Genomic DNA, 12032 nt, shown 5'->3' with positions numbered 1-12032 from the left:
ATAAGCCTCACTTTCCCCCCCCCCCAAATTCCGACCGTGGAAAGTTAAAGTGCAGCTTATATTCACAACCTTACGGTATGCAGCCAGGATCACAGCAAACAGCTCTCCCCCAAGGCCAGGAAGGGAGAGAGCAAGGAAGGGAAAAGGCGCCGGCAACGCAGCGCTACTCTCAAACCCCCCCCCCGCCCCCAGTATGCAGCCAGGAGCAGTGAGGAATGGAGCGGCTTATATTCGGGTATTTTTCTGGTTTTTTTTTTGTTTTTTTCCATCCCCCCCCCCTCCAATTTTAAAGGTGCGGCTTATATTCGGGTGCGGCTTATATCCGGGCCAATACGGTATTTAAAACCCCTGCCGAATGTGCAGGAGAACTGACTGTGGTCCAAGGGCACTTCCATGCTGCAGTTTTCTGTGGACACAGCTATAGACTCAGGACTGCTCGTTCCTGCAAGTTTTGTGTAGCTTCAATACCACATCACCCTCGCCTAAATGCTGCCCCATGTTATTTTCCTATTTCTGCAGAATTTATTATTATTATTATTATTATTATTATTATTAAAAAAACCAATAATCATGGAACTAGTAAATCTGGATTAACTGGGGGCAAAGATAGAACAGCATTTTGACGAGGACAAACATCTCTCAATGCTTCTGCAGTTTCATCCTTAATTTCAGACACTGAGATACAACTGTATATCATGACGTTTAGCTGGTGTTATATCACGAAGTTGAGAACCATATACTGCCCAGCCCTACTGTCTGCCTTTACATAGTTCCATCCTTATTTCAGACATTGCGTTATATCCGTATATTGCGATATTTAGCTGGTGATATATCGTGATATCGAAAACAAGTTATCGCCCAGCCCCAGAACTTACTTCTAAGCAAACATGCATGGATTGCTCTGCATCATTATGAATTTATAATGTAGACCCTGGGACTTCCTGGTTAACTCCTTGGCTGTGAAAAACTTGGGTGCATTAGCAGCACCAAACCCACAATTAACTGCCACATGGAAGTACCTGGAGGAGCAGCCCTGACATCGTTGGATTTCCAGATCCAAGCCCCCTGCTCTTCTTACAGCAGAAGTGGATGTGTATCAGTCTGGAAGTGATTGTTTGCTACAGTATGTCCACACAGACCCTGGTATTACCTCCAGGGTTTGTGGACTTCACAAACCATTGAGTGTAACAAGAGACATAAGTCCAGTTACAGGTAGGTAGCCGTGTTGGTCTGCCGTAGTCAAAACAAAATAAAAAATAAAAAATAAAATCCTTCCAGTAGCACCTTAGAGACCAACTAAGTTTGTTCTTGGTATGAGCTTTCGTGTGCATGCACACTTCTTCAGATACACTGAAACAGAAGTCACCAGACCCTTATATATAGTGAGAGAGTGGGGAGGGGTATTACTCTCCATAAGCTTATTGCGCCTGATGTTCTACCACGTTCTCTTAAAAACCAATTATCCATCACACACCTCAGCTGTCTAAACAGACAGTTGCACAGACTCAGTGCTCCTGCTGTTCCATTTCTGTTCCACCATTCCCAACTTCCCTTGCAATCCTTAGCTTAACACAATTTGCAAAACAAGGTCCTGTTGCTGTGCACGGCCTCCAGCACTGACCGCCAATGGTTTTCCAACAGGGGATGGGAAGTGCACAGTAAAACGACAGCATTTCACATGTTCAGCTAAGCATTGAAGCGCTGCAGGGAAAGAGGAGAGACATGGGAACCGAGCATTCGGCGATGCAAGGAGCCGACAGCTAGTGTCCAGCACCCTACCTTCTGTGACACCACTATTTTGGATCCTCAAGAAGCCAGGCAAAATAGGTTGCAGCTTCTAACTGAAGAGAGAGTCAGCTGACCTCCCAGTTTGAATATGGTCAGCTGACTCTCCAAATTCTCAGCTTCCACAACCAGTGGCAGTAATGCTCCTGAGTTACCAGTTGCTGGAAGCCGCAGGAGGGGAGAGTGCTGCTAAGCTCAGGTCCTGCCTGCAGTTTTTAACAGAGGCATCTGGTTGGCCACTGTGAGAACAGGATGATAGACCACAGTGTTGATCCAGGAGGCTCCTCTCACATTCAGATGCTTAAGAGACTTCAGGATTCCCCTGAAATGTGGCCCCAGCTGTTGGCATATCATTGATTAATGCAATTTATTCTGAATTTTATTTTGTCCTTATCCTTAGTTGCACCACCACTTTGACATTTTAGGTTAAGCGGTATATAAATCTGTGCAATAAATAAATAAGTGAATAGTGAACCCATGCCTGCTTTTGACCTTGTGTTTGGTTCTGGCTCTCTCATGTCCTCCATTGTTGCCTTGAATCTAGACCTTCTGTTTGGCTTCAGCTCTGCACCTGCTTCTGCCCCTCTTTTTCTTGTCCGCCCAGTCTAGAGCCTGATCTCCAACCCCATCTGTGGACCATACCCACTGCCCTCCAAAAGCTAGATTCAGGTAAATTCATATGACCCTTGTAGGAAGGCAGGATACAAACTATTGGGTGGGGGGTGGTTGTCCTACTGCCATATCATATATCCAGATTAGGGTTTCGCCAATCTGCTCAATTTGCCTTGGGGACTTTTCTGGATGCGGAAGCATCAGACTTCCCAGTAGATCCACTCACTGCTCATCCAAGGTGGTGTGAATTGCCTAGGAGACTTCAAAGGCAGGTGGTCCTCCAGTTGTTATTAGACTACAATTCCCATCTTCCCTGACCACTGCAGATGGAGTCAAACCACAATCTTGAGGTCCACATGTCTCCATTCTTGGCTTATGCAAAGGAAATGAAGGGAGGCAATCATAACCACAGTTGAGAGACCAGGAACTCCCTTTCCTATACCTGCCTTAATTTCAGATCAAGGATGCGTCAACATCAATATGTCCAACATAAGCAAATTATTATTATTATTATTATTATTATTATTATTATTATTATTATCCAGTACTGAAGGAGTGCACAATCTTGCACCCAAGAGTCAGCACTTGGGAAATGATCAACGCTTACCAGATTCTGAAATATTTTCATTTTCTGATCCACCAAATAAAAACTCATATTTGGCCTTGGCAACACTCTGAGAATGAGCCGATGCACCGTTAACCCAAACAAATGCTTCTTCCTGCAAACAAAAATAGAAGAAAAACATGTTCAGTTCACTGTGACACATTCCACTGGCAATGCTCATCTCAAAGCGCGAGTGGGATTTATTTATTTATTTATTTATTTTAAAAAAGCAGACTGACCTTGAACACCCTGCAAAGCAAGATCCTTGCTTATCTCCCTCTTTCTCTCTTACAAACACACACAGAGAGAAGTTTGGGAATTATTTTTGCAATGGCAAACATACACACACCTCTCACTTCCTTGCTCTTCAGCAAAATGCTCTGCAATTATTAGTTACACAACTTATACAGCAATCCTATGCGCACTTTCTAGGGCTGAACTCACCAAGGCTTACTTTTCAGTAAACGTGCATAAACTTGACCTACAAATCTCTTAAACCACATTTTTCTATTCCTATGTATACATAGTCAAAGCATACCAAATTGTCTAGGAGATAGGCACCATTTCTCTCCACCCAACGCACATCTGGACACATCACAATCTGGCACATGTTAAAAAGACGATATACCAAGTTCTGACGGAGCAACTCTCTCCTTCAAAAATAATGGGGCTACTCACTGGAATGATTAGTAGACGCCTAGGTCGTTTGAGAATGGTTCAAGTTTCGCTAAGATGTACCATCTCAGATTGCAAGTAAGGATTAGCATGTTTGAATACTCTTATATAAAAATCCTTCTGCATATAGAACACTTGCAAGTTAGGGACACAATTGCTTTTTTTAATTCAGCTGTACTGGAGCAATGGAGACAAGTTTTTCTGTCTGAGGATAGGCAATATGTGGTAATACAGTCGTACCTTGGATCCCGAACGCCTTGCAAGTCGAACATTTTGGCTCCCAAATGCCGCAAACCTAGAAGTGAGTGTTCCGGTTTGCAAACGTTCTTTGGAACCCAAACATCCAACACAACTTCCACGGCTTCCGATTGGCTGCAGGAGCTTCCTGCAACCAATCAGAAGCCGTGCCTTGGTTTCTGAACTTTTTGGAGGTTGGACGGACTTCCTGAACGGATTCCGTTCAACTTCTGAGGTACCACTGTATAACAAATTTTATGGTCTGTTTTTCAGTATACCTAAAATCCTTTGCTTATTAAGGGATACCCCCCATTTTCTTCAAAAATTTTTTGCTTTGCACAGCTAACTTCCAGAGAGTTATCAACATTTTCAAAAATAGGGGGTCCGTGGCTTGGCTTTTGAAAAATAGGTGGTCCTCAGTAATTAGCTACTATAATTAGGAACCTCTGGCTAATTTCTGAACCAGTTCCAATTTTTCCTTATTTTTCCAATAAAGTGCAGCAGAAAAGTTATCCAAATATAAAGTTAACTTATTAAACCTCACAATAATTTCACATTATTTCACAATTATCTGTCTATGCATTTCAAACAGCATAACCAAATCAGTAACTTTTGATATAACTGTAAAAACTACAGTACTATGAAAATTTATTATACCAAAAATGAATCCTTCATCTGGTTGTAAACATTAAGATTATACCAGCAAGAATGAGTCTCTCTGTAAAAAAAAAAAATAATTTAAATAAAGTCTTACTGACTAGTGATTTAAATCTATTTGTTTGTTTTTAAAAAAAATATTGGGTTTTACATTTTTAAACATCAAAATGTCACATTATATATCAATAATATCATTTCCAAGTTTCCCCCTCCCCCCATGCAACTTCCCTCAACTTCCTCTTCTGGTTTATTTTAACATAATATCTGTTTAACTGTTTATATTCGGACAACTTTTCTGCTGTATTTTATTGGAAGGAGAAAAAATAATCATTTCCTTAATAACATTTTAAACAATTTATTTAACTAAAACAATAACATTCTATCATATGCATATTTGTTAACTGATGTGGTTAAATTTTTTTTTTTTTAAAAAAAGAAAACTTAGACTGAGTTTTTAGCACACATGAAAAACTTTTTTTAAAAATCCTTATTTACTGATGAATAGCCTTTGGACTATAATGTAACTTAAATAGAAAACTGTCTTTAGAAATGTTTTTCCTTTAGAAAGATGGTTGATTTTTATCCACCCTGACAGCAATGACTATCTGGGATTGCAGACCAGGGTCTCTTCCAACTTTACCAGAAGATGTCAGGAATGGAACCTGGGACCTTCTGCAGACAAAGCTCTACCAGATAGATGGACCAATGATCTGATTCAAGGCAGCTTCCTTTGTTCTTATGAAATGCCCCAGGACCATGCTACAGCTCCTTCCCATACAAGCAATGCCCAATTTCTGGAGGGGCAACACTGGGCCACAGAGGAACCTCCTTGTCCCCCATCAACCCAGCAGCATCTGAAGTGCTGTTCTGCAGCATCTTCCTAAACCCATCAGGTCCCAAGTCTGGGTGCATACAGGTGAAACTCGAAAAATTAGAATATCGTGGAAAAGTCCATTTATGTAAGCAATTGTTTTCATTACCTACTGGAGTTTAATATATGAGATAGACTCATGACATGCAAAGCGAGATATGTCAAGCCTTTGCTTGTTATAATTGTGATGATTATGGCGTACAGCTGCTGAGAACCCCAAAGTTGAGATTGTGAATTTGGGGTTTTCATCAGCTGTACACCATAATCACCACAATTATAACAAATAAAGGCTTGACATATCTCGCTTTGCATGTCATGAGTCTATCTCACATAATAGTTTCACCTTTTAAGTTGAATTACTGAAAGAAATGAACCTTTCCATGATATTCTAATTTTTCGAGTTTCACCTGTATATAGCAGCCATGCCTCAACTCTTAAAGATGCCTGTTTCGACAGCATGAAACCGTAAAAAGCGGGATAGCTCAGTGAATTAACAATGGGATAAAAGGCAAAGGTAAAGGTAAAGGGACCCTAGATCATTAGGTCCAGTCATGGACGACTCTGGGGTTGCGGCACTCATCTCGCTTTATTGGCCGAGGGAGCCGACGTACAGCTTCCGGGTCATGTGGCCAGCATGACTAAGCCGCTTCTGGCGAAGCAGAGCAGCGCATGGAAATGCCGTTTACCTTCCCGCCAGAGCAGTACCTATTTATCTACTTGCACTTTGACGTGCTTTCGAACTGCTAGGTTGGCAGGAGCTGGGACCGAGCAACGGGAGCTCACCCCGTCGCGGGGATTCAAACCGCCGACCTTCTGATCGGCAAGCCCTAGGCTCTGTGGTTTAACCCACAGTGCCACCCGCGTCCCTTAACAATGGGGATGGAGAAATAAATAAGCGAGAGGCAAGGCCACAAACTTGATTCTGAGGTAGCAGAAGTTTGTGGTGGCACTGAAGATGCCCAATGTGTTTTCCAGCTGATTTGCTACCGCCTCCGAAGCAGGCAGCCTTCTGCAAAACTTATTCCACTGTCTGGTTACTTTAAGCTTTTAGGTAAATCAGTGTATCTCACAGAGCTTTCAGTGTTGGCTGCCCTTCCTTTCCTTCCACCAGCGCATTAGCAGCCGCATCTCATCAATTCCAGCAATGAGCCGAATATTATCGGAATCTGGCTTCTCCCTTTAAAAAGTTAATGGAACTCTGAAGTCATTCAGAGCCTAAATAAGATCTGTTCTGGCAACCCTGCTTTGCGACTTCCTGTGCTGTCAAGCAATTTTATGAGGATCTTCTGGTCAGACGTAGGGAGCTATAATATGGAAGGCAGTGTGGTCTCGGCTAGGAAGCACAGAAAAGATTGTCAGGGAGTCCAGCTGCTATTTTTTTTTTTTGCCTCTGCTGCTGATCTGGTGCAAACCTCAGAACAAACTGCTGCTCCTCTTGTCTTTTAATTTGGATCTCGAGTGTATGGCAGGCTTCCACGAAACAAATTGGGCCGGATTGCTGGCTGTGGGTCACGACACAGTCTTTAGCTTCGCATGCCATTTATCTCACAAGGCCTGCACATAAAGACTACAGTCCTCCAACCAGTTAAATGCCCTTAAGTCACATTTTACTTGACGCTTTTCCTGCTCAGAGATCATGTGCATGGTCATATACGAAATGCCGCTCAAAAGCATGGTCAGGATGACACCGTGGTACAGTCACTAAAGCAGCAAATGCAGGCACAATTAATCTGAAATCAAGCACAAATGGAACTTCCTAGGGCTGGGAGACAGATTGCTGTATCATCCAAAACCAGTTCGAAGTCCATATCGTGATACTGGTTTCATAGTTTTCGATCTGGCAATATATTGCAACTCAAGATGTGTGTGTGTGCTATGCAAAAATCACAATGTGGGGGGAAACTGTGAAGCCATCCAATGCTTCTGCAGTTTCATCCTTAATTTCAGACACTGAGATACAACTGTATATCATGATGTTTAGCTGGTGTTATATCACGAAGTTGAGAACCATATACTGCCCATCCCTATTGTCTGCCTTTACATAGTTCCATCCTTATTTCAGACATCGCGTTATATCCGTATATTGCGATATTTAGCTGGTGATATATCGTGATGTCGAAAACAAGTTATCGCCCAGCCCCAGAACTTACTTCTAAGCAAACATGCATGAATTGCTCTGCATCATTATGAGTTTATAATGTAGAGCCCCGGACTTCCTGGTTAACTCCTTGGCTTTCTCTCAGTCTCATCTTCTGGCTGCAAGACCACCACTTCTAATTCAGATACTGAGTGCAAACAGAATTACAGTGATACCTCTACTTACACGCACCTCTGGTTAAATATGCTTCGAGTTACGCATGCAGCAAATCCAGAAATATTTTTCCGGGCTTCGCCACATGCGCATGTGCAGAAGTGCTCTACCGCGCCGCATACATGTACAGAACAAGTACCTCTGGTTGCAAAAACCTTGGGATCCGACCGGAGCTCCGGAACAGTTCCCGTCCGCAACCAGAGGTACCACTGTAGGCTACAGCCAAAACATGGAAAGTCAAAAACAAAGAGGTGGTATTAGCATAAACAAGATACAGGAAAGAAAGAAAGAAAGAAGAGTTTGAATTTGATATCCCGCTTTATCACTACCCGAAGGAGTCTCAAAGCGGCTAACATTCTCCTTTCCCTTCCTCCCCCACAACAAACACTCTGTGAGGTGAGTGGGGCTGAGAGATTTCAAAGAAGTGTGACTAGCCCAAGGTCACCCAGCAGCTGCATGTGGAGGAGCAGAGACACGAACCCGGTTCACCAGATTATGAGCCTACCGCTCTTAACCACTACACCACACTGGCTCTGTGGAAGGAAGGAAGAAAGAAAGAAAGAGGGAGGGAGGGAGGGAAGGAAGGAAGGACAGCTCAAGTGGCCACAGAGTGTTAGTGTCAGTTGGAAAAGAAAAATGAGAAAGGAGGTGGAGAAAAGAATGAAGTAAATATCCTGGAAGAAAGTGCATCTGGAACCTCAAAGAGGCAAAAATACACTGCAACATTTTGCTGCAGGCCTTTTGCAAGGGCTACCTAAGGAATATATGTGACACACACTGTGGTGCTATATAAATTCCAAGTATTATTTAAGGGTTTCTTCTGAATCAAGTACACCAAGTGTATTGCTGACCTCAGTGGGACCAAACATGTACCTGTCTCTAGGCACAAGGCTGGAAGAGAGGAAAGGCAAATCCAGATCATGGTAGCCAAGATGGGCACAAACTGAATCACTACACACTTGACACAACCAGCATGTTGGCTGGAGCTCTCCGCGTCTTGCACTGGGGTTCCACCACAAAAGGGCAGACACACATTGCTAAACACATCCTCAGGGACATGCAATAAGGAGCCACAAATCCCCATCCACTGGATATTTAAGAATCCCACCAAACACTAGCAGGAGGCAATGGCTGTGTTCCATTTGATGAGTTATAAATGGGTACAGGAGTCTTGCTCAGACAGTGGACAGAATGCAGCCAGTGATTTCCCCCCCCCCCTTGTTTCTGTAAAAGAAAAAACTGGAGAATCATTTATTAAAAACATGAGGAAGGTCTGAAATCCCCCTAGGGTGAGCCAGACCCTTCACAGGACAGTTCTTTTGAGACAAAATCGAAAATTCTTTCTAGTAGCACCTTAGAGACCAACTGAGTTTGTTCCTGGTATGAGCTTTCGTGTGCATGCACACTTCTTCAGATACACTGAAACAGAAGTCACCAGATCCTTAAATATAGTGGGGGAGTGGGGAGGGGTATTACTCAGAAGGGTGGTGGGAATGGGTGATAGGCTGATAAGTGTGGAAAACCTGTTGACGACTCTAAACGGCTGCAATTAGTCTTGCAGGGAAGGCAAGGGGTGAGATGGCTAAAGATGGCTTTGTTATGTATAATGAGATAAGAATCCAATGTCTTTGTTCAAACCAGGTTTCTCCATGGTTTTAAGTTTGGTGATTAGTTGCAATTCAGCCACTTCTCTTTCCAGTCTATTTCTGAAATTTCTTTGTATTAAGACAGCTACTTTGAGATCTTTTATAGAATGTCCTGGGAGATTGAAGTGTTCTCCTACTGGTTTCTCTGTCTTGTGATTCCTGATATCAGATTTATGTCCATTTATCCTTTGGCGTAGGGTTTGGCCTGTTTGTCCAATATAGAGAGCTGAAGGGCACTGTTGGCATTTGATTGCATACACAATGTTGGAAGATGAGCAATTAAATAGTCCTGAGATGGTGTGTTTGATGTTGTTGGGACCAGTAATGGTGTTATCCGGGTTTATGTGGCAGCAAAGTTGGCATCTGGGTTTATTGCAGGCTCTGGTACCAGTGTCCATGTTGAGTCCTGTTTTTGTATTATTGTGGGTGAGGAGCTGTTTGAGATTGGGTGGCTGTTTGTATGCGATGAAGGGTCTTCCTCCCAGAGCTTGAGTTCTTTTGAGAACAGCCTTGCGTTGCTCATGGGTCAAGAACACATGACCCAAAGTCATGTCTAAGCCAGCTGTACGGCCGCAGCACTTAATACTTCTTCCAATCATTGAAAAGTTGCCAGTAGGGGGTTTACACGTTGATTTTATCAACAGCCACCCTCAACAAAAGTTTTCTCTTTCACAGTACTGTAGTGCATTTAAAGTAGTCCAGACTTTTGGGGAGCTATTGCAGGAAATTCCCCAGGTTCATCATTGCAATGTGTTAAACTGAGCCTGATCTCTGGAACTAAATATAGGTTTCAAGCAACCAGATGAAACAGAAAAGCGCTCTCTCTCTCACACACACACACACACACACGCACTGCACTCTTTTGCATATAATTAGAATGAACTGGGACAGACGCAGGCTGTCAACCAACTAAGGCAGGAGGAGGAGTAAAGACCATATGGGACAAAGACCTGCAGCAGTTATTAGATGTATGGCCAGAGTGTGCCCAGATGTCAAGACACAGAAATGCGTCCTTTAATTGGCTAAATAAACTGAGCTGTATCCAAATATTAGTCATACTCAGAACAGACCCGCTGAAATTGAACGGGCACTGCTAATAACTTAGGTCTATTAATTTCAACGGGTTAACTCTGAGTGGAACTTAAGTTGGCTACAGCTCAGTTAACCTAATGATTACCAGTGTTGTAGATATGTGCCTAAAGACCTAGATGCTAAGCAAAATGCAAAGGGACAGGCCCTGTCCCAATACATGCGCACTGAAAAATAAGTCCCATTGAGTTCAGTGGGATTTATTCCTGGTTAAGCAGGAAAAACATTGCAGCCCTAGAGAACAAAGTTACAAAACTGGAGGAAGCGAAAGCCAAAGCGACGACCAAAGCAAATTAGATGCAAAAACATGCCAACTTGCAACTTACGTTTTGGCTGTCGAAGCATTTCCATTATAATTTTAGTGGCCTGTGCAGTTTTTATCCACAGGTGCTAAATATCAAAAGAGGCAGGGGAGAAATCACAGCCATATCGTGCTACTTTCGCTGCTCTGCTGTAACGCAACGAAGCTCCGGCCTCCGGAGCATAAACATAGCACACACACAAAAACCCCAACCTTTGTTAAATACACTTCACATTAACATCATCGTCATTTACATTCCCAGTAATCTTTACAACAAGCCTGCGAGGTAGGGCACTACTAAACTCATGCTTCGGGAGTGGGGGGTGGTCAAACCCAGAACAGCTTGCAGAGCAAAGCTTAGATTTTAGCAGGAAACTTCAAAGCAGGTGACCTCTGCTTTTAAAGCAGGTCTCTCATCCTCAGGTGAGCTCAGGTGGTGGTGCTCATGGTTCCAAGCCCCACCCCACCCCCCGCGCCCCACTTTTTCCTCACAACAACCCTGGAAGGGAAGCCAGCCTAAACACGGCCGCCTTATCCAGCTATATTCAGATGTCTTAGAGGAGCAGGGATTTGGAGCTGTGCCTTTCCCCCCAGCCTAAGTAAGCCACGCTACCCACCCGCGCCCCGTGGGAATGGAACTCGTTTGAAGACGCCAACAGAACACTCGACAGCTTCCAAAGCACCCTATAAATGCGTAAAAGCGCAAGGCGCATCGCCCTATATATTTCCTTTTCTCTCTCATTCATTCGCTCGCTTACACACATCAGAAGCAGCGGGAACGGGAGAGAGGTGGGGTAGGGGGGAGGACGGCTTTGCATCGGCGGCTCCAAGCAGCGCATAAAGAGGAAACTGTTCCCAGGCAGCATTTATGTAAGAAAGCCAAACTCAGCCACGGGCGACTCGCGTTACGAGGGCGCACGAAGAAAGGGGAATGAATAATAAGGCGCGGAGCAGGGCGGGTGGCGGGACTCCCTTACCCCACCGTCGCCTCCTTCCATCTTCCATCTCCCGGCCCTCGTCCGATGAAGCTGCAACAATAGCCCGGGGTGGGTCGGTGGGTGGTCGCGTGGGGAGGGGGCTGCCTCGCTTATTCCGCGCCGGCGGGGCCGCCTCCCTCGCCGACGATCCCTTTGTTAAGAGGCGGAGAAAGAGAAAAGCACGCCGAGGCAGAAGCGCCCGGCAGCCGAGGGTGATGCCCGGCTATTGCAACTGCTGCTCCTGCCGGCGGCCGGGAGGCGGGCATG

At 44.2% G+C, this 12032-nt stretch overlaps 1 protein-coding gene across 1 annotated transcript in view; it reads right to left on the bottom strand.

Annotated features, from left to right (window-relative positions):
* The window catches only part of PSD3 (pleckstrin and Sec7 domain containing 3), a 142764-nt gene extending 130732 nt beyond the window's left edge, over positions 1 to 12032 (bottom strand). The window contains exons 1-2 of the mRNA XM_033173101.1: positions 11766 to 12032; positions 3005 to 3116 (exon numbers count right to left, since the gene is read on the bottom strand). Coding sequence (XP_033028992.1) covers positions 3005 to 3116; positions 11766 to 11786 — 133 coding nt within the window. The 5' untranslated portion in view covers positions 11787 to 12032. The remainder of the gene's footprint in view (positions 1 to 3004; positions 3117 to 11765) is intronic.

The sequence above is a fragment of the Lacerta agilis genome, chromosome 16 (genome assembly GCF_009819535.1).
Source record: "Lacerta agilis isolate rLacAgi1 chromosome 16, rLacAgi1.pri, whole genome shotgun sequence".
NCBI classification, from domain to species: Eukaryota; Metazoa; Chordata; class Lepidosauria; order Squamata; family Lacertidae; genus Lacerta; species Lacerta agilis.
This window is presented reverse-complemented; position numbering and strand designations above follow the sequence as displayed.